The 22,216-nt window shown below is 43.4% G+C and overlaps 1 protein-coding gene across 1 annotated transcript in view; it reads left to right on the top strand.

Moving 5' to 3' along the window:
• SLC9A3 (solute carrier family 9 member A3) overlaps nt 1-22,216 on the top strand; it is a 56,509-nt gene that overhangs the window by 7,095 nt on the left and 27,198 nt on the right. Inside the window, exon 2 of the mRNA XM_044419068.1 lies at nt 20,355-20,657. Coding sequence (XP_044275003.1) covers nt 20,355-20,657 — 303 coding nt within the window. The remainder of the gene's footprint in view (nt 1-20,354; nt 20,658-22,216) is intronic.

Below are 22,216 nucleotides of genomic sequence, written 5' to 3'. Positions count from 1 at the left end.
GCATTTCTCTGAATTTGGTACACATCACTCAAATTTCTGAAAGTTCTGGTTAGATTATGAAATGCAATAATATTATCACAGAGTGCTGTTCTTCTTATTTGGAAGAATCATCAAATATCTTCCAGGAGGCTTTTTTTCCCATTCAGGACTAAACTGGCTGCTATGCTGTGATAACACTTTCAGACACAAATGTTTTCTGTAACTTTCACTTATAACTATAAGTGACTTTCGTCATGCAACTAAGATCCCTCTTAAGAATATATTCTAGTATCATACCACCCTTACCCTAACCATGAGCTGATCACATGAGTTGCCAGGAAAGGGTCTCTGTGTTCTAGAACAAAGGCAGGAAATTGCCAGGAGTGTGGTGGCCACAGGGCCTCCTCCACAGACCTCCTTGGGGCACAATCCTTTGTTGCTGAAATTTGCTGGGGTGACAGCAGAAGAAAAGAAAGGCATTATTTTTAAAGAAGTTCCCTTCTGATGCTGAATGGGAAAGCAAGTTGGAATGCCCCTCTGGAATGCTTTTTTCTGCCTTCAAACATTGTTGAATATTCTGTGGAGAGTAGCTGAGTAGACAGCAGGGAGTGTCTATGGCAGAGGAAGGAGAAAAGGTACAGTTGATGAGGGCCCAGGCTTCTAGAGGAGCCTAGACTGCTCATTGTACTTTTTACATAGTTATCAGACATTTTACATCAGCCAATATAATACACCTTCAGCATGACCTGAATTTTTGAACTATATACCACTAAAGCACATCCCTCTAATCAACAGAGCCACTTAGGTTTGGGGGATCTTGTAAGACGCACTGAAAGAAAGATGTCCAGTTCTTATAAAGAGTTATTCTAGAGGGTTTTTGGTTTGTTTTTTAAGTCCTTAGCTGATATAGATCAGTGTTATCAAAACTTCTGATGGCTTCAGCACGCTTATGATATAGCCCTCTGCATGTTTTCTTTGAAGTAAGTGCCATTAGTTTTAATGGGACTTACTTCCTAGTAAGTGTGCATAAGCTTGCAAATGTATTTTCTTAATTTCTAAACACTGATAATGCTTGATTAAGGCCAGATCCACAGCATTCTCTCTTGCCCCTTGAGACACTTCCACACACACAGTGTGGCTACTGCTCTGCAACTTTGTGTTGGATTTTGTGGATGTCTAATTAAAACAAGTTTTTTCCATTAGTGGAGAAGGCATGGGTATTATTTTCAAGTGTCTTATCTTGTTATCAATGGAGAGAATAGCTCCAGTTTTAGTTTCTATGTCAGATATCTTTTAAATCTGTACTTTGCCTATAATAAGTATATCATAATAACTGTATGGCTGGGAATTTCTGGAAGCCTAGATTGCTAATTTGGTGCTTCCCGTACTGGGTCGTATGTAAACAAAACTTGTGTTAAATTTCCTTGCTGTAAGTGGATGCCTGTGATCACATTCAGTTTCCATCTGACTAATTTAATGCATTCAGGAGACCTGTTAGGTTGGATCCTTCCCTGCGTGTCCCCACCTGCAAGTCACGCACAAGCAAGGGAACAATTAAGCTTTCAAGGTGGAAGACTTAATTATTTAGAGGAAGAGATCCAAAAACAGAACAGCTCTATGAGATTTGCATTACACCCCATAGATAGCACAGCATCTGCCTATGCAGGAGCTGGTGCACATTTCCATTAGGAATCAGTGGCTGCCCCAGCACAGGCACTGTCTGACCAAGTGCAGCTTAAATGAGAATTCCTGTTGATTGTTGCCTTGAGGTCATAACATAAATATAGATTCTTTTAATTATGCCAATTTAAGTTTGTTGGAACACAAGACTAACTGGCTTCACCTTTCCTTTTCCCTAACCCTTTCCCTATTACACATTTCATGCAGAGACATATATCACATTGAACACTGTATAGCTAGTGACATAGAGAACTACAGCTAATTCATTTCATAAGCTTGGCATGATTGATGCAGTGTTCTCCCTTGTTTGTTGGTAAGGGGGAGCCTCTAAGCCAGGAGAGGAGAACTTTAAACTAGGGGACCACATTTCTCAAAGGCCATGACCCCCTGTCCCTGTCCTCACTTCCTTTCCTCCAGCCACCAATTTGTGACTCCCTGGCTTTTCTACACTCCCCCTGCCCCTTGGTCCTCTCCTACTAGAGACTGGATATCACCATAGCTAAACAGTCTTCAGATATGGTCACCCTGAGCAATGATGCCATAAATCATATAGGTAAGCTTTTTCAGCCAGTAAGTTCTTCTTCCCACACTTCTTTTCCCACTTATTTCATCTTGTATGATCAGTTGCAACCATCTATATTTTTCATTTCTCATTATTTTAATAAAAATATTATAGTTTTCTGCATTGTATATATTTTATAACTTGATGACATCGATACTTCTTCATTGGTCACACCACATTCCAAAAGGTTGAAATGCCTGTCCTAAGGCTTAGCTCCTAGCAGTTAAGGACATTGCAATATAATATGCTGGTGATGGCTTGGTATTTTTGTCCTCAGAGTTTCAGCATTGATCTTGCCCATTTCCTTTGGCTTTTTTCAGCCAACCTTATGGGAAAATGCTGTGGTGCTCAGTGGTAGAGCCCCTGCTTTGCATGCAGATTCCCAGCTTCTCCAGGAGGATAGGAAAACTCTTGCCTGAAACCCGGGAGAGCTGCTCCCACTCAGCATCACCAACACTAGGCTTGGGCCAAGTGGCAGTTTCCTAGGTTCTGTTGTAATGGGGGAGAATTAACCATTCATTCTGCTGTCCTATTAAGTTGTTCAATCTCAAGTTTGCTCTTAAATTAATCCTAAGGAATTTATTTATTTCACAAGTAATTAAATTCATTTGTAAAACATTGATCCAAGTGAAACCTGTACCAACCCACTAGGAAAACTGGCAAAGCTTGTGATGGTGCAAGTGCTCTTGCAGCTCAAGCCAATACATTTGCAGCTTATGGAAATGTTTTCCAATTGATTTCCCAATAAGTGGATATGTATTAAAATACAGAGAACATACAGAAAAGGGAAACCAAGGATGTTTTGCAAACTGAATGCAGCAAAAACACAATTTTGTTGTCATTGTTATTTCTTGTGGAGGGGGAAGGGGGAAAATACATAAGCCTCTCCCCCAGCATCACTTGGCTTCTGGTTGGACCTTCATGTATTGAGCACAATGGTCTGAAGACAGTGCTGTAAACTGAATGATCTTGCAGAGTTTCAGCAGTCAAGAACCCTGCCTTGTCAGGGTTTTGGTCATGGGAATGCAGTAAACACAATCACACGCTCCAACGGAGCAAAGCTCAGGGAGCCAAGGTTTCGTTTGGATGCCGGGAAGCACTTCCTGACAGTCAGGACCCCGAGGGTGTGGAATGGGCTTCCACGAGAGGTCGTTGAGGCCCCATCGGTGTGGGTGTTCAAGGATAGGCTGGACGTCCACATGGTGGGCATGTCGTGAGCGGAGCCGGCTGGTGCCGGAGGTCAGACTAGATGGCCCGGGAGGCCCCTTCTGACTCGCTCTGTTTTCTATGTTTCTATTTAGACCTTCATCAAGTCACAGGGGTTTAACTGGAAGTCAGGCAGGAAGGAATACTTGGTATGGGGCTAATGTGTGTGCCCATGCCTCCTTCCATACTTTAGCCCTTCCACAAGCAGGCAAATTTCAGCATAGGTCATTTAGCAAACACTTTTTAGGTAGTTGATGGAGCCTAGGACAGACTGTACAGCTAGTATGGGTGATCTATGGAAACAGTTTGACTTTGGAGCTTTACTAGGCTCCGTGCCCCAGCTCCTGCATCAGGATCTTACTTTAGTGCTTAGTCTCTTCTTGGATGCCTTCTTGCTTCTCAAGTGCACAGCCCTTGCCTGACAGTGATTTGATGGATGGGCTCAGTCCAATCCCACCCAACACGTTCCAGCTAGCTAGGACTGGGCGAATGCCTGCTGCAATCTCAGCAGCCAGAGAAAGGTGCAGGAGTGGTTGGGATAAGGCTTTGGCAGCCTCCATTGCCACTTGTTCCAGTTAGAACTTCAGAATTAGGTCAATAGCAAACATTGCCAGATAAATTATGCAGAATTATTCAAATTCACATAATCTGCATAATTTATTCACCTTGAAGGATTCATGTTTTCTTTGGGGCCAAACTTATTCTTGTTTTCTAGCTGTGGATTATGCATGGGCTTGCCTACCTAGCAAAATGTAAGGAAACTGCCAGTGGAAGAAGAGAATAGGCTTTTCTGCTATTAGCCGCTCAGCAGAAAGAATCGGCAGCCACATCCCATCTTCCATTCTACCCGGTTGTTTCCCACAGATAAGCTGAGCAGTGAGGGATCAGAGGCAGAAGTTGAACCCTCTGCAGGACCCCCCCCCCCCCCGCACACACACTGCTCAGGAAACAGCTGAGCTGTGAGTAAACAAGGTTGCAGTGGGTGGGCAGGTTTGTGGGCAGAGGCCAGTGGTTGGATGGAAAGGCCTGGTAAGCTACCTCTGAAGTTCCCCACTGGTTCTTGATGTGGATGTTTCCTGTCCTTCAGATAGGCTACTGGAACACATTTAAATCTTGTTCATAGCCTGGGGATGTTGTGACTGATCCCTTCTGGTGGTGATATTTGGAAGTGCTTGCTATATGTTCAAGGCTGCACCTTGTAAGCTACTCTGCCCTCACTTGTGAGTGCAATAGCTTGGATCTCTTTAGTGGGGACATCCAAGTATTATAGCATGGATCAGTTTGGAATGAGAGATTCCCTGTAGGTCCCTGTGGCAAGGCAAACATAGCATTTGTGGGATTAATCTCAAGATCCAGTCCATCTGAATGTCTAGCATTTAAACCTGGGACCCAAAATGCTGCCTTAGATCCAGCGGCCCTATATAGTTGACATCCATTAATTCATTTTATCCAATCTGCAATAAATGAAGGGTTATTTCATTCACAGCTGTTGTGTTCTCAAGAAGATAAGAATACCTTGTTTTCATGTCTAGAATTTTTGTACTGAGGTAAAATATAATTAGGTGAAAAGCTATACCTTTCTTTCTTTCTCCTTTTATTGTTTTTTAGCCTGAACTATTCCTTCTGAGTACATCAGAGCCAAGATAAACGATGTTTAATTCCTTGGTCTTTCTTCCAAGACAATGCATCACTTAGTTGATTTAGAAGCTCAGGCTTTTAAAGATCATGTTCTCATGAGTAATACTTTGTGGAACAGAGTAGTTGGGTCACACAGATTGAAAAGCTGTAAAAAATATAAAATGAATATACCTAATTGTACAGGACACAGAAATGAAACTTTTTATTAGCCTTGGTAAGTTGAGGCTTCAGTTCCATGAAATTTATCACATGTCACATTTGGAATGATCCTACTTGAACTTGTATTATTTCTGGGACCTATGCTTCAAGGAGTATTTTCTCTCATTTTCCAGCCCAAAATACAATTCAAATGCTAAATGGCAACAAGAAATGGATGGGTGATGGGAAATGTCTGTCTGACAGATCCCAGTCATAATAAATGAATGGGGGATTGCTGGCGTACAGACATAATCACTCACTAAACGAGGAATGGAAAGCATGTGCCCCTCTGCATTTTGTTGGACTACAGTTTCTGTCAGTTCTGGTCAGCATAGCTAATGAGGGCTGGTGGGAGTTGGCGTCCAACAATATCAGTAGACCAGACATTCCCTTTCTGAACCCTAAAGCAACTTTATATCCCTCCTGTTGGTGTTGGCAAAGTCTCAGTCAACATGTGGTAAGCAATTTTACTTGCAAGGAAAGAAGCAATGAGCCTGTGTTTATGCATACCTGTATGGATATTCATTTTATTGCATTGTTCTCTCATGCATGTTCTAGAAAGGCCTCAAGCTGCTGCCAGTCTGCTTTAGTAGAAGAGCTTTGAATTGTATTTGTTCTTTTAGCCTAAGGGCTGGTAACTTGTGGCCCTCCATATAGTTTGGTCAATGACTCCCTCAGCTCTAGTCAGCAAAGCCTAGAATGACAGGAGTAGTAGTCCTCCAGATACTTTGGTGCACATGTTGCCCTCTCTTACTTTAGTGCCCTACTTCCCATTGATGTCTTTATGCCAGGGGCAGGCTACATGATACCCTCCAGATGTTTTTGATGTCAACTTTCAACAGCCCCAGTCAGTCTGGATAATTCTCAGGGATGATGGAAAAGTGTACTTCAAAACATATGATTATGCCTGTGAAAGCCTTGTTGCCATGTAATCCTGCTGTATGCATTTTACAGTAAAAAATGAGGACATTCCTGCACTTGAGTGTGTGTGGGTCAATTCAGGACCAACAGATGTGCTTTAAATATGCCACAAGCAGAAGCTAAAAACTAAAAATGCATGCAGGCAAATAGCTTTTAGTGATGATGACAAAGGCAGGGAGGCAAGCCACAGACTATACAGTGTCAAATATATATTTATAGATTAAGAAACATCATGTCCAGTGTTGCGTTTGGACTATACCAATTAGATGAATTGGCCCCATTTTATAACCAAGGCAAACTGAAGCACAGTGGAATGTGAATTTCTCAAGGTCAGCCATTAAATCCTTGGCACAGAATTTTGAAGCAGAAATGTAATTTATTTAATTGGTGCTCAGACATGCTAACAATACTAAAATACAGATGAGAAACCAATCTTAATTTGTGATATAAAAAATCACTATGGTGAAAGTAATAGACAAGTCCCTAACAGTACCCCCCGCATTGAGCAGTAGACCAGTTTACACACCAAAGGTTTATCTGAATAAAAAATTATTAACCTGCTCACAAAAGGATCACCAAGAGGAAGCCAACTAAGCCTCTTTTGGTATATGATAATGGAGTTATGACACCAAAGTGATAAAACAATTGTTTTTCACAAGCCTCATAAGTAAGGCTCACCCCACATTATTTTGTGTCAAGCTTTTATCTGGGCTCAGTTCCAGAAGTCTGATTTCACTACTAAAGTTGCATCTTACAAAATGGGAAAAAAGTTCCTCTGTGCTTGTGCAGAGTGCCTTGTCTTTCTTGAGCAACTACAGTCTTCTGCCTTCCCACTGGCTCAGAGTTCCAGAGCAGGCAACCAAAGCATCTGCCTAGGCAGCGTATTCAACTATGGGGCTGCGCATGTTCTTTCACTCCGGGTTTCCTCATTCCTGGTTTTCCCTCATGTTGGTAATTCAATTAATTTTAAAAGGGGCAAAGGGCATTTCAGCAAAGTGGAGGAGGAAGCTGGTCTTTTTTTAAGTGCAAGTTATCAATCCAATGTGTCAGAAGATTCCCTTGGCTTTCCATCATCTGCCCCTGCAAGTTTCACTGCTGCTTATTTCCTCCTCAGTGGAAGGAGCAAATAAATAGAATATTCATAGTTTGGGCTTTTTGGAGGAAGAAGATCCAGATGACACAATTGTATTCATGGGTCTCTCCATTGCTTCCTTATCCCTGTCTGATCACTCCATTTCATTCCCTCAGGGTTCCTGCACATCCCCAGCATCTCAGGTCCTATAGGACTGCTTTGCTTCCCCTGCCCTCCAACACTTCATGCATGCACTTTAGCTTTTGTCCCTGTAAGATTTCTTAAGCATCTGCAAGCCCAAGGATTAGCCCAAGTCTGTTGAAACATCTCATTTCTGGATGGTGCAGTTTTGGCTACATATACATGGGAAGATTTGAAGGAAGGAACCCACAAAGGAGGGGCACAGCACCCATTTGATTGGAAGGAACCCACAAAGGAGGGGCACAGCAAAATTGTTGCTTGGTGTCAAGACCTGCATCAAGGACAGGCAAGGCTGGACACCTACCGTGGGCCTATGGATAACTCTTCTGGAGTGTCTGCTGTTCCTTTTCATCACTTCTGTCTGTTTGGTTGCCTGCTTCTCTCTCTGGCCCAGAGAGCAGAGATGGGGAGAAGCAAGAGATGCCACTGGCTTGCTTCCAGGCTAACAAGCAAACCTAACAAGGACAAGCAAGAGGATGAAGAACTGGTGGCAATGGTGGTGAGAAGGGAGCCATTGGGGTCTTGCCCAGGGGCCCCCAAAAACCTAGAGCCAGCGCTGCTGAGTATGCCTGGTGTGCACATCTGTTACCTGAGGAGGCTAAAAGAGGAAAGTCCGCATCAAAGCCCCTGCTCCAGCCTGGGTCTTATGTAGTGTGCATTGTAAAATACCTGCAGTATTCAATTTGAATTATACAGCTGAGCTGGAATAAGTATTCTACCAACCTGAGTATTGGATTCAGTTCCTTGGATCTTTGCTTATAACAGAATCAAATAGCAGGTAGTATGAAAGGCTGCTACCTAAGCCCCTGGAATGCAGCAGTTCTAGGCTAAATGGACAAATAGTCTGAACTGGTATGAAGCAAACTCTTATGTTCCTAATTTAAGGAAATTACTTTCATGAACAGCAAGAACTATGCTCCGTAATCTCTTTGGCTTTTTTTCCCGTAACTACTGCTAGCTAGATAGTTTGAGAATGAATTGCTATAAAACCAGCTTTAGTCAGTAATGTTAAGTCCCTCCCTCCCAGCCACCTCTTCACTTTGGGACCAAACACAAGCTGATATCCTCCAAAACACATGCTCAAAAATAATTCCATTAGCTCTTCTGGAATCAGTGTTCTGACCCTTAATCTCTGTGCACTTCCTTTGGTGTACTTTGTCAAGCTAATCTTCAGTCCTTTAGTGTGTACATTAGCGAGTCCTAGGTACATACTTCTCAGAAAGATACCTGTCTGCCACCTTCTCCTCCCATTACAACACAAGAAAAATGCAATGGCTGCTTTCTGTTGGCTGAACTCTTAAGCTGTGGTGACTGTTTAACTTGTAGCTCTTCCAAGAGTCTTTGCAAGAGATTCTTTGCTCCTGTCTTCAAGACAATGAAGAAGGCATCAGAATTAAGTTAATAAATTACTTCACAAGAATCATAAGTAAAGAATATTCCCAGTTAGTTACCCTTTGAAATTTCTAAAAAGGAGAAACATGTTATTAAATCCAGCAGCACTATTACTTATTTCAGTTGATATATTGTGTTTGAAAAATACCACACTCTGGAGTGTTAAAAGTGCACAGTCCTCTGGGAATTCTTTTATGAAAATCCCAGTGAAAACATAGGAGTTGGATATTAGTGGTCATCTTGTTCAATTCCCTGCTCACTGTTAAGTTCTGTTTACGGCAGGATCAAGGTCGTGATGGACTCTGAGACCAACAAGGTGTAGTGATTCCCCCGCACTGTCCCCAGTGCTGGACTCAAGCTTGACATTTGTCTGGGTGCACATACACACGCAAAATAAAAATAAAAATTATATTACATATCTTAGCAGAAATCATACTTTTAGGTGTTTACAAACTCAGTAAAATAAAAATGCATTTTGCATGAAACAAGACACAAATTAGAAAGAACATAAACTCTAGTCATTATAGTTACCTTTAGGGCTAGGCTGGACATGTAACTACCCAGTCACAGCTACAGCAAAATTCTGCATTTCTCAGTGAGTTCAGTATGAACCAAGACGTCCTTTCTGAAAACAAATTGACACTTTATCTGTATGGCTTGCACTGCTCCAGAAATGTCAGTGTTCACTCATTGGCTAAACACCCTGAGAGGTGCTAGCAGGTTTGTTCCTCATGAGACAGATGGACAGAGTAGTGCCTGGACATAGCAACTTGTATATCAAATTCTTGCTCCTTTTTGAAAGCGGGGAATCCGGGCTAGTTAGTGGGGCCCCTGACATAGAGAGCAGTAGCCCACTTAGTCCATGGGTGAATTTGGGCATGGATCTGCAATGCAGGATGCAACTAGACCACCCCTGACAGATGGCCACTCAGCCTTTGCTTAGTTACCTCTACCAAAGGAGAGGCTGACATCTGGAGCAGTTTGCTCCACTACTTAACAGCTCTTACCATCATGAAGTTTCTCTCTGTGCTTAGTCAGAATCCACTAATTTCCACCCATTGGATCTAATCCTGGCCTCTGCCACAACAAAGTATGTCCGCTCCATCTTCTGCATCACACCTTTTCAGATATTTAAAGGTAACTATTTCCCTTGGCATAGCCAGCTTTTCACGCACTCTGCATGGGGCTTAGTTTCTAGTCCCTGCACCATTTTTATTGCCCTCCTCTGGACATGCTTCAGGTTGTCAGTGTTTTTCTTAAAATGTGACACCCAGCACTGGACACAAACACAGCCCAAGCAGCACAGGATAGATTAATTCCTGTGGTCTGGATACTAGCCTCCTGCTAACACCACTGGCTTATGAATGTGCAATTTATCTTAAATAGTGTGGATGAACTTCCCACTCAGTTGTGCCCTTAGAATTTAGGGGACTGTGAAGTTGTGGAACAAGGAAGATATTACCCTCTGCCACTTTTATCTAAAGATCTTTGTTCCATCTGCATCCCTTCCTCTTCCAGGGATGGACGGCAGGGTCAGGGACGGCAGGGTCTGTGTTCAAATAAATAAGTTACAGCATGTTTACTTATTACATTTTCCATGCAGTAGGGACTGGAGAGGGGATAAACCATATATATATATATATATGATCTAAGAACTGATGAACTGGGAGGAAAATCTTTTATTTTATGAGAGGAAAACAGGGAGAAAGTAGGTAATGACTGCTGCCTTGGGAGTTGTTTAAATGGACCTTTATGCATTCCGCTGAGGCACTTCCTTTTGGCCAGTGTATTTTGGAGAGGGAGAATAAATAGGGGATGTGCAGGGTTGGGTCAAGCATGGGAATTTCTGGGCACCTGCTGAGGGCCCCCACCTCACAGAAGCCCATTGACAGGAGCCCCCTGGCGTTACTGCTCCTTGTAAACAGCCTGCTCTGCTCTGCTCTGGACAACAGTGCGGGTGAAGAGGAGCAGTATGGTCTCCGTGCGCCCGGCCTCCTCACTTGCCAAGAACCACATGGAAGGAGGATGAGGAACAATGGCAGCTGATGGTAAGGCTGAGGGAATGGATCCGTGGAGGTGCCTTCCCCCTGAGGCCTCACAAAGCTGGAACCAGTACAGCAGGTATGTGCGGGAGACAGAAAGAGAGAAATCCTGGCCTTTTAATGGGAGAATGCAAGGCCTCCTGACTGTTCTGCTTCTCCTCCACATCGCATTTTTTCCTCCCAATAAGCATAGTTTAAACATACAGGCACACCCATATATATTATTTAACTTGGTCCATTTTTTAAAACTACAGATCCATTTGAAGGGTAACTTTAACAGAGATAAGCACAGAAGTCATTCATCCTTGACTTAATGTTCTTGATTGCCATTTTATGTTGCACTACAACCTCAGCTGATGTGATTTTATGAACACCTGAGGCAACTATTTTTAGTTCTAATTCTGTTCTGCTAATACTTAATGTTATTGCTGACCTCTTACCATTTGTTAACTAAGGGATGTAATAAAACTAAATGTCCTTTCTAGCCTGTGGTGCTACACTTGAACTATGTCTATCTGTCTCATATACTCATGGACCGTAAACATGACTACTCAGAAATAAGTCTCACTGAAGTCCATGGGACTTACTTTCTAATGCTCATGCTTAAGATTTTAGCCCTAATGTTATTCCACATCTTCCTTGTATACAAGCCACTAAAACTTTGGGATTAGAGATAGTTTAGCTTACCCTTACCAACCTGGTGCTCTCTAGATGTGTTGGACTGTAACTTCCATCATTCCCATCAGCATGGTGGTTGGGGATGATTGCAGTTGCAGTCCAACACATCTGCAGAGCATCAGATTGGGGTAGGCTGATTTTGGATTTTATGAATGTAATATTTGCCTTTTTGGAACAGATAAATGGTCCATCTAAAGCCCAGCTGGAACTTCCTAAGTGGGCCAAGATGGAGACAGCTATCCTCAGTTCTTAATATCAGGCATGCTGCCTGGAGAGAGTGAGGCTCTATTTAACTATCATAGTCAACAGCAGTTAATAAATCCATTCTTTTTTAAAGATCAATGAAGTAGTAATGAGCTCTTGAACAAGAACTTCATGTTGAAAAGTACATTTATGTGTGACCAAGTGTCATCCATGATGATATGTATAATATATATGAAAATATCCCTTTTGTCATATTTTTTTACCAGAATGAACTATTTCACTTGTTACATGAGTTAACTTACAGAAACTCCAAAAATCCTGGTGTTAATTTTGTAACACGCTTACTGAAAGCTTGCTTAAAAATTGAGAATAAGTAAAACATTGGGGAGTTACTCGCTTGCATGTTGTTTCAAAATATGGCAGGAAGAGAGAATATGCTGCTGTGCTTAGAGTGTCAGACTAGGACTGGGGAGATTGAGGTCAATTGTGTTTTCAGTGAGTGACCTCAAGCATTCAGAAATGAAAGGTGAGAAATGACTGTGGATCATAGAGAAATGCATTCCTACTGAACATAGATGGCAAAAAAGGCAGTGGATTGTTCTCAAATACAAAGTATTTGGGGAATTTGCACCTTGTCTAAGAGCTGAATTGCATTCCTGGATATCTGGGAATCAGCATGCCTTATATTAAAGCAACATTGCCATTTCTCTACCAATAGTTTTAGCATGTGTGTGGATGACGGGGTGCAGGGTTATGGCAGTCTACTGAAATTGCCTTTTCTAGCTTTACGACTGCAAAGTGGAATAAGGATTGCAATTTGAAGTTTGCAATATATGCAATGAGAGTATGATAGGCAGATACAAGAGAAATGAAAGTGGATCTTGGCAGCAGAAGCTAAACTGCATAAATGTATTTATACTGTCAGCGATGTAGTGGTAAATTTTGAAGTATAAGCAGTCATTGTGACAGTCCTCCTGATTGCCTCCTGAGGGGAGTCTAAAATGCAGAGAGTTGTGCTCATTTATAGGTTTGTGTGAGTGTGCACACATGGGGGAAAGAGCATCCATGTATATGCACATATGAACACCCTACCATCCAAAGAGAGCAGTACATAGCACAATACTCAATTTATTAGGATCAGCTGACAGTTGTAGCATACTAAACCGGCAAAGAACAATGTAGTGGTTAGCATGGTGGACTTTGGCCAGAGAGACCTGGAATTGCATGAGAAAGGGAGGAGAGGGACACAACATGTTCATAAACGAGCATAAGCCCACAAGCTCAGGTTTTTCCACAAGTTTCTTTTCCCAGAACCAGGAAGAAACATTTTATCTCAAAGTCAACAGACCAGTTCTAGCACTTTTTATCCCCATCAGAAGATAAAATGGGGTAGCTTGTCCCATTCAAGCTACACTACCCCCGCATACTTTATATTACAACAGAAATGGTCACAATATACAGCCAACAGGAAAATTCATTCTGCACTCCACTTCCAACGACTCTGAAGGGGAGTACAGGGGACAGAGATGCCTGAATGTGTTGACAGATCAGCAGGATCATTCCTGCTAATCAAAATGTCTTGGCACTTGGCTGTGATCCCTGACTCTGCTACACAATTTAGTGTGATGGGATGCCTGTGTGTATATAAAACCTGACTGGGAGGGTGCTGTTGCACTCCTGTTCTATTTTGGGGTTTCTTGTGGTAGCTGTCTGACCACTGTGTGAACCTTTGGTCTGATCCAGCAGAGCTCTTCTTAGGATCTAATTCTCAATGTAATAATTTACCTATAAGTGGACTCTAAAAGCCTGGCCTGTTTAAGCATAGAAAAGTGAACAATGATAAATTAGAAGAGCTTTCCATAGCTCAAGTTGTTGAGCTATAACCCATGTCACCTTGCCTGAACTACAGCACTCAACAGAAATGTGAAAATGCCTATAATTTATGGGCTGCAACATTCACTTCTAGGTTTGCTTTTCAGTTTGTCTAAATTGAATACAAAGATTTTGATATGGCTATTTACAGATTCCATTGACATTTAACTTCTGAGGTAAAGTGGACATGTGATCTTCATGATGTAATGAGGAACATTGACCTGGTGTTCCTAAACTGGCAGCCACCTTTTAAATTGCTAATATCATTTGGTTAATTAGTTGACCTATAGAGAACAGCCACCTACATTCTCAACTTAATGAACTCATTACAATGCTGCCTGAGTTCTGTGGTGATCATTAAGTATGTGCAAAGAATAAACTTTTGAGAGTACTTAAAGTAAAGCAAGTGCCTAACCAGTTTTCTTTTGGAAAAAAAAGAACCTATCTCATATGGGGAGACTTTCCTTTACCTTAGTATTCAAGTTTCATTGAGTTCTACTACTTAGAGTTTTTTGGTTGGAGGCCCTCTGCTCATCCAAAGCCCTGCACTGCAAGTGGTATGGTGGGTTAAAAATCATAATTATAGGTTAAAAATCATTTTCAGCAAGACAAGCATTTTAGCTTATCTGACTGACTGTGGATTTCACAAGCTTCTCTTTCACAGAGAAGCTTGTGAAATTTTGCCTTGCTCTCTTTCCCTGAACATCAACATATCTCTTTCCTCCCTGACTATGGAATTTTCTAAGGGACCTGGTTGAGATATCCCCCTTCCGATTTTACACCCCTGCACTGAGTTTTTAGTGAGGAGGAGGAAATCCACAATACCAAGGACCATAAGATTCCTCTGCCTGATCTTACAAAATGGTTTTTATTGGGCCATATAGTTGCATGCTGCAAATATTCTGAACCAGTGTGGATTTGATTTAAATCATGATTTAAATCACTAGTTAGTAAGACCAGATTTAAATCATGGTTTTCTACATAAATTTGCCTGCCTGCCTCACCCATAGGTAGGGGAATATCATAAATATTCCCAAACTGGGTCTCTTTTATGGTCTGCTGACGTTATGGGTTTTATTCTCCAGGGAAAGCATAATACAATAAACCTTGGGTTGCACACAAAAAGATCCAAAGACTTGTGGGGTATGCTGCTCAAAAGGGCTCACTTTCATTTTTACTGCTTGCCCCTCCCTCCTCACATTTATCTTCTTGTGCAGATCTGTTCCACTCTGGACAATCTTCTTCTATTCATTGAATTCTTTGAAACTTAGCACTTAAGAGGTAAGAGGTTGATTCTGTGTACATAGATTTGCAAAGGAGCAATGGGATTAACGTCTTTTTCTCAACTGTGTATGTTTATTTTATAACATTTTTGCTGTGAAGAAGAGGCACGTGATCTTTGCAGACACAAATTCACAGTTTTGAGAATTGTAAAATAAAGCATCTGTGATAATATCTTCTAGACAGAAAAAATTGCCGAATAATCTTACAAAAACCTGGATATGGAATTCATTTACCAACAATGTAAATATTGCATGAATATACAGCCTCATGCTACATAATTAAAAACTAATCCTTAATTCATGATGAATCTCTTTTGGACTATAACATACCTTAAATAGAAAACTATCCTTTTCTCTCAAAAAGCATCCTATTTTAAAAAAATACAATTTACATTTTAAAAATACAATTTAAATAAAAATCATTTTTAAAATCATTGATTATTATCCACCCTGTTCTGATCACTTGCTTTGGTTTAGGAATATCTTCCAGACTTTAATCGATTTCACAAATTATTGTAGTGTAGTTTCTAGAAAGGAGTTTTTTTTTTTTGTTATGTCTTCATGATACCAATGTATATGTACAAATGGAATAATTAATAGGGTTTGGAAGCACCTGTCCATCATAGCATCCAACTGTTTCTTCCTTTCAAATTCTATGAGCTTTTGTTCAAGATTCTAATACGTGAAAATCTTAGCCCTTGGCTATGGCTCATAAATCTTGTTAGGCTATTAAAACTAATAAGATCCCAAGGGGAACCATAATAAAATTCACAGTAGCTTGAAAGAGGCAGAATGCCTAGGAAGGATTATTAATAGTGGATTAGTTCCTAAGCAGTAAGTAGTACTTTTTGAGATACACCAGCTCAGAAGGCCATGAGCTAAAAATGCCCAAGGGATGGCTGTGGATATTTAGGACAAAGAGAAAATGATTTCAAGATGGGCTAGGAATAGAGGACACAAGTGTTAGGAATAAATAGAGAGACCAAGGTGGATTTTAAAGAAACACAGATATGTTGATAGAAAACATTTGTTGAAAGATGAACCTAGTGTATTGCGTAATAGAATCAGAAGTTTCCAGACAATTGACATCTAATGACTTGCTTCAATTGCTACAAGTGAACTATTTTATATGAATAAATATAAATTTGGGGCAAAAATATCACCATTGTAACAGTAAAATGTTTCCTCCCTCCAAAGTGGAATATATTTGTCTGGGCTTCTAGCCAGCCATTCCTGTGTGCTGGGCATTCTACTCCCTTTCCTCCATTCTATTTCTCATTTAAATCTGCTACAGCCATTGAGCATATTCAGTGTTCTTTTGACAGGAGAATTTAAAGAAAGTTTTCTTGTACTATAACAAGCCTCAAAATTCACCAAATCTATCTTGTTTGCTGGTCTTGTTTAGTTAAATGTCTGGTGGCACTCACCTTGAATTTACTATTAGAAATATCATGATACAATATGATATGCATCTAAGTTTCCTTTTAATCATGAAGTCTCAAAGTTTTTTAAAGAAATTGAAGGGTACTAAACAAACCAAACAAGGGACTTCTTAAGGCAAGGTACTGAGATTTTATAGATTAAAAAAGAAGAAAGCAATGATCCAAAACTTAGTTCAATTTGGAATGGTTGTACCTGAGGCGCAGGTGGGTGCCACCATTGGGGTGGTGATGGGCAGGGGAAAGTATGGTGGTGGGGGTCTAACAGGCCTACATAGGAGAAGGAGGGACTGATGTTTGAAACCAGTCCCCTCTTCTGATTATTCCCCCAACCAGATGGTTCCTGGCAGCAATATCAGCCGGCCCCCAAGCCTGACGGTGTTGCTGTTAAACACCAGGTTGGTCCATAATAAAACATCTCTTATATATGATTTGATCATAGATGAGGGGGGTGACCTGGCATGTATTACCAAGATGGTAATACATGGGTGGGAGAAGGGGGAGAGGTCTCCCTTATGCAGTTATGCCCACTCAAGTATCTGGTGCAACATCAGCCATGCCCGAAGGGGAGGGGTGGTCACCTTGGTTTACCGAACCTCCATTTCCCTCACGAGGCTTCCTGTCCCTTCAAGACCAGATCTGGAGTGTTTGTACCTGGTGTTGGGTGATCGAGACAGATTAGGGACCGTGCTGGTGTACTGTGCACCCTCCTGCCCAGCAGACTCCCTGCCTGAGCTGACAGAGATCATCTTGGACCTGGTGTTGAGGACCCTCAGCCTGGGGCGGCTCAGGACTTCATGGCTTCCATGGCAGCCAAGGGGCTGTCTCAACATGTCACTGGCCCAACCCATGAAGGAAGTCACATGCTTGACCTGGTTTTCTCAATGGGGCAGGAAGAGGGTGGCCTGGAAGTGTGAAATTTGATCCTAACTCCTTTGTCATGGTCAGATCACTTCCTCGTGAGGTTTGAGCTCAGGGCTGATCTCTCCCTCTGGATGAGTGCAGGCCCTATTAAGATGGTCTGTCCCTGGAACTGGATGGATCCAGATGGATTCCTGAGGGCTCTGGGGGATTTTCCGGTGGATAAAGCTGGCACTCTTGTTGATGTCCTGATTGATTCATGGAATAAGGTGATGACCAGGGCAATTGACACGATTGCTCCTAAGCGTCCGATCCCACCTAGCAGAGCCCACTCAGCACCGTGGTATATGCCTGAGTTGCAGGCGATGAAGCAGGTTGGGAGATAATTAGAGCGCAGATGGAAGAAATCTCAGGACAAATCTGACTGAACACACGTGCTCATTATCGAGCCTATGCTGTGGCAGTGAGGATGGCAAAGAGGCAGTTCTCCCCCACTTTCATTGCTTCTTCACAGAGCCGTCCAGCTGAGCTTTTCCAAGTAGTGCAAGGCCTGACATATTCTGGCCAGGAAAATGATGTGGTTGCACCTTCGGCAGCCCACTGTGACGACTTTGCCCAGCACTTCAAGGAAAAAATTGCTCAGATTTGCTGCAATCTGGACTCCACAGTTGATATGGTTCTAGTACAGGAAGTGTCCAGAACGTCATCTGGTCCATCATTATTGGATGAGTTTCAGTTACTGCAGCCTGATGATGTGGACAAGGTGTTTGGAATGGTACATCCTACCACATGTCTTCTTGCCCCTTGCCCCTCTTGGCTACTTAAAGAAGCCAGTCATGGAATTGGTCCCTGTGTCCAGGAGGTTATCAACGCCTCACTAAGGGAGGGACAGGTCCCTGCCCCCTTGAAGGAGGCAGTGATCTGGCTTATCCTGAAGAAGGCATCTCTGGACCCAGAGGTGACCACCAACTTTAGACCAGTGGCCAGCACTCCATTTTTGGGCAAGGTGTTAGAGCAGATGGTGGCAGGGCAACTCGAAACACTCTTGGATGAAACGGATTATCTGGACCCATTTTAGTCTGGGTTCAGACCCAGCTATGGTACTGAATCTGCCTTGGTCACCCTGTATGACGACCTGTGCAGGGAGAGGGACGGGGGAGTACATCCCTGTTGGTTCTCCTGGACCTCTCAGCAGCTTTCGATACCATTTACCATGGTATCCTTCTGGGTAGGCTGGCCGGGTTAGGAGTAGGAGGCTCTGCTCGGCGGTGGTTCCACTCCTACCTGGCTGGCTGATTCCAGAAGGTGGTGCTGGGGGACTATAGCTCTGTGCCATGGCAGCTTTGCCATGGGGTTCCACAGGACTCTATTTTGTCCCCCATGCTCTTTAACATCTACATAAAACCGCTGGGAGAGGTCATCAGGAGGTTTGGGCTGCGGAGTCACCAGTATGCTGATGACACCCAGCTCTACCTCTAGTTTACATCTACTCCAGGTGAGGCAGTGGCTGTACTGAACTGGTGCCTGGCTGAGGTAATCCAGATAAGTCCTGTTGGTGGGCAGATTTTGGTTTCCGGTAAGTGATTTTGACCTTGTCCTGGACGGGGTAGCACTCCCTCTAAAGGACAGGGTCTGCAGTTTGGGAGTACTCCTTGATCCAGAGCTGTCACTAGAAATCCAGGCGGTGGCAAGGAGTGCTTTTCTACAGCTTTTGCTGGTCCATCAGCTGCGTCCTTACCTGGATGAGCACTACCTAGCAACAGTGATACATGCTCTGGTAACCTCCCGGTTGGATTACTGTAACACGCTGTATGTGGGGCTGCCTTTGAAAACTGTCTGGATACTTCAGTTGGTTCAGAATAGAGCGGCCAGGCTGTTGACGGGGGCCGGTCATTATTCTTATATAACACTGGTCCTATACCAGCTCCACTGGCTTCCAGTTGAAGTCTGGGCCAAATTCAAGGTGCTGGTTTTGACCTATAAAGCCCTAAACAGCTTGAGACTGGGATACCTGAAGAAACGTCTCCTTCCTTATAGGCCCTCATGCCCCTTAATCTGCAGGAGAGGCTCTGCTCTGGGAACCCTCCCTGAAGGAGATAAAAAGGACATCTACTTGGAGTAGGGCCTTCTCTGCAATGGTGCCCAGATTGTGGAATATACTCCCCGGAGAGGTTTGCCTGGCACTGAACCTATATTCTTTTCGGCATCAGGTCAAAGTCTTTTTATTCAATCGTTATTTTAAAAATTAGTATTTTAATGGTTTTATCAGTCTGTTTTGATTCAATTTTTATTGGTTATATATTGTTTTATTATATTGCTACTGATTGTTTTACTGTATTCTGGTTTTAATGATGGAAGCCGTCCTGAGATGTCATACATATAGGACAGCATATAAAAGTTTTAAATAAATAAATGTGAATCAGATTATTATAATTCTTATTATTTCATTTAGAGACAAAAGGGGCAAAGGTAAGTTTCTATATTTCTACTGGAAATACACTGTGAAGGCTGTTGAGCAACTTCCATTCATTCCAGTGGCACTAATGTAAAAAAATTTCCTGATTGCCTATGCTCCATGTATTAGATAGGCACATCTCCACTGTTCATAGTACCAAACTGTCCTGGGTGGTGCTCTCAACTGCTGCTATCAGCTGGTGTGCAAAGGCAAGAACCAGTGTGTATAGTGTTTAGAGGGTCCACTTGGTTCTAGTCCTCATTTGGCCATAAAGCTAACTAGGTGACTTTGGACATTTACTCTCAACAAATCCAACATCTTAAGCTTGCAGTGAAGATGAAATGGAAAGGAAAAATTTTAAGCACATTTTAGTTTAAGGCCCTTACTGCCAGCATCTAAATCTTAGGAGAACCTCTTCAACCTTTTAGAATGGAAAAGAAACCTTGGAAAGGCTTGGACACCAGCCAAAAATTGGTAGTTGGAAAAAGGGTGAAATCATCTGGGAAACCATAGAAGGCTGAACTAGGACACCAGGAGAGACCAACTGAGACCTCAGAGGTTATGTGCACCTAAGATTCAGACTACTTTACACATTTGTTTATATGCCAAAAGCATATCATTGCTTGTTGTTGTCACTCTCTAATTTGTGACTCTGTTTTGTTCTTTGACAGTTTTCCACCTGTCTCATAAAGTCACCAGTGTGGTCCCTGAGAGTGTTCTCCTCATTGTCCTTGGCCTTTTCCTGGGTGGCATCGTTTATGCAGCAGACCACATTGCCTCCTTCACCCTTACGCCGACAGTCTTTTTCTTCTATCTGTTGCCGCCCATCATCTTAGATGCAGGCTATTTCATGCCAAACAGACTCTTCTTTGGCAACCTGGGCACGATCCTTCTGTATGCTGTCATTGGGACTCTCTGGAATGCTGCCACAACAGGTCTTTCACTGTATGGGGTCTATCTCAGTGGAATCATGGGTAAGGCTGATTTTTTTTTTTTTTTTTTGCAAGCACATTGGCTTCTATCCAGTGTTGGCGTCACTTAGAATAGACCCACTGAAATGATAGGACTTAAAGTGAGTCAAACAGTGGATACAAACTATCATTCTTTCATTATTTGGGTTCTTTGCTTGGGTGGCCAAATTAAGATGAACCATCAGGAAGTTCTTGCCATGCCAGCTGCCTTGGATCCTCCAAGATGGCCACCCTAGGCAACAAGAGACACTGTTGGGACATATCTGCCCAGCAATTATGATAATGGGAACATGAACAGTGATAATTTATTCAGGATAGATAAAGGGAAATACTGTGCAAGTCACAGCCAGGAGGAAGCAGATAGGCGGGGCCACTGGCCTGAGGGACTGATAAGGCCGCGCTCAGCCTTTTGGCTCTGACCTCTTGGCAGCAGGGCTGGGAGAGAGCGCTGAGTGACTAGGAAATGGCGAAGGCAAGGTAGGAGCTGGGCAGAGGAGCAGAGGGCCAGGAGCAGCAGAGAGGAAGGGGGCGGGGCCAGAGAGGCTAGAGCAGCCAGGAGGAAGCGGAGGGGTGGGGTGTCGTCCCTTGGCTGCGGCCCTTGGCTGCGGCCCGGGCTGTCCGGAGACTCCCTTCCCTGAGACACAGAGATGTGATTGTTTGTTTGTTTTGTTTGTGCTGTGCTGTGCTTTGTTTTTCTTCCACTTTAAATTTAAGTTTATTTTATCCTTGTGTGTGTGTGCGAGTGGGTTTTCCTCTGGGAGAACTGGGCGAGTGAGAGGAACTGCAGGACAGACAAGGCAGGGGACCAAGGTAAGGTCTCGGAAGGTATACCGATGGCAGACCAGGAGATGGCCTTGGCGGGAGTCACGGGTGTTGCTGTCTGCTGCGACAGCTGCAACATGTTCGCCCTTCTCCCCCAGGAGAGGCAGGGATACACTTGCCCTCGGTGCAAGATGGTGACCCTGCTAGAAGAGGAGGTGAGGTGCCTGAGGGCCGAGAGAGCTCTCCAGGCCCCCCCCCCCGGAGCAGCCCCCCTCTGGACAGAGGGTTGAGGGAGAGGCCACGGGAGGAGCAGCCGCGGAGACATGGAGGTATGTCACCCACAGGAGGAGGAGGCCAGCACGGACTCCTCCTCCTTCTGGCACCAATCTGGAGCTGGGAAACAGGTTCTCTCCACTTGGGGAGGCTGGGGCTGATGAGGCCTCGGGGGACCAGCAGGACCCCCAGCCTGAGATGTCAGGCAGCAAGGGGACCGCTGCAGGAGAGACGAGGGACAGGGCACAGCCGCCCACCAGCACCGGAAAGGTACGGTGGCGAGGGGCACTGAGCCGGCGGTGGGCCGCCCCAACCTGGAGACAAGGGAGGTTTGCTGCCTGCCAGGCACACATCCGGCATGTGAAGGACAGAGTGGAGCATCTTGTTCGCTCCAGGGGTCACCAGCCGCTCCTGGTGATCCATGTGGGCACAAACAAGGTGGCCAGGCAGGGTGTGGTTGGGACCACCAGGGACTTTGAGGCCTTGGGGAAGAAACTCAGGGAGCTGAAGGCCCAAGTGGCCTTCTC

Source organism: Varanus komodoensis, unplaced genomic scaffold (genome assembly GCF_004798865.1).
Source record: "Varanus komodoensis strain SLA01 unplaced genomic scaffold, ASM479886v1 scaffold10, whole genome shotgun sequence".
NCBI lineage: Eukaryota > Metazoa > Chordata > Lepidosauria > Squamata > Varanidae > Varanus > Varanus komodoensis.
This window is presented reverse-complemented; position numbering and strand designations above follow the sequence as displayed.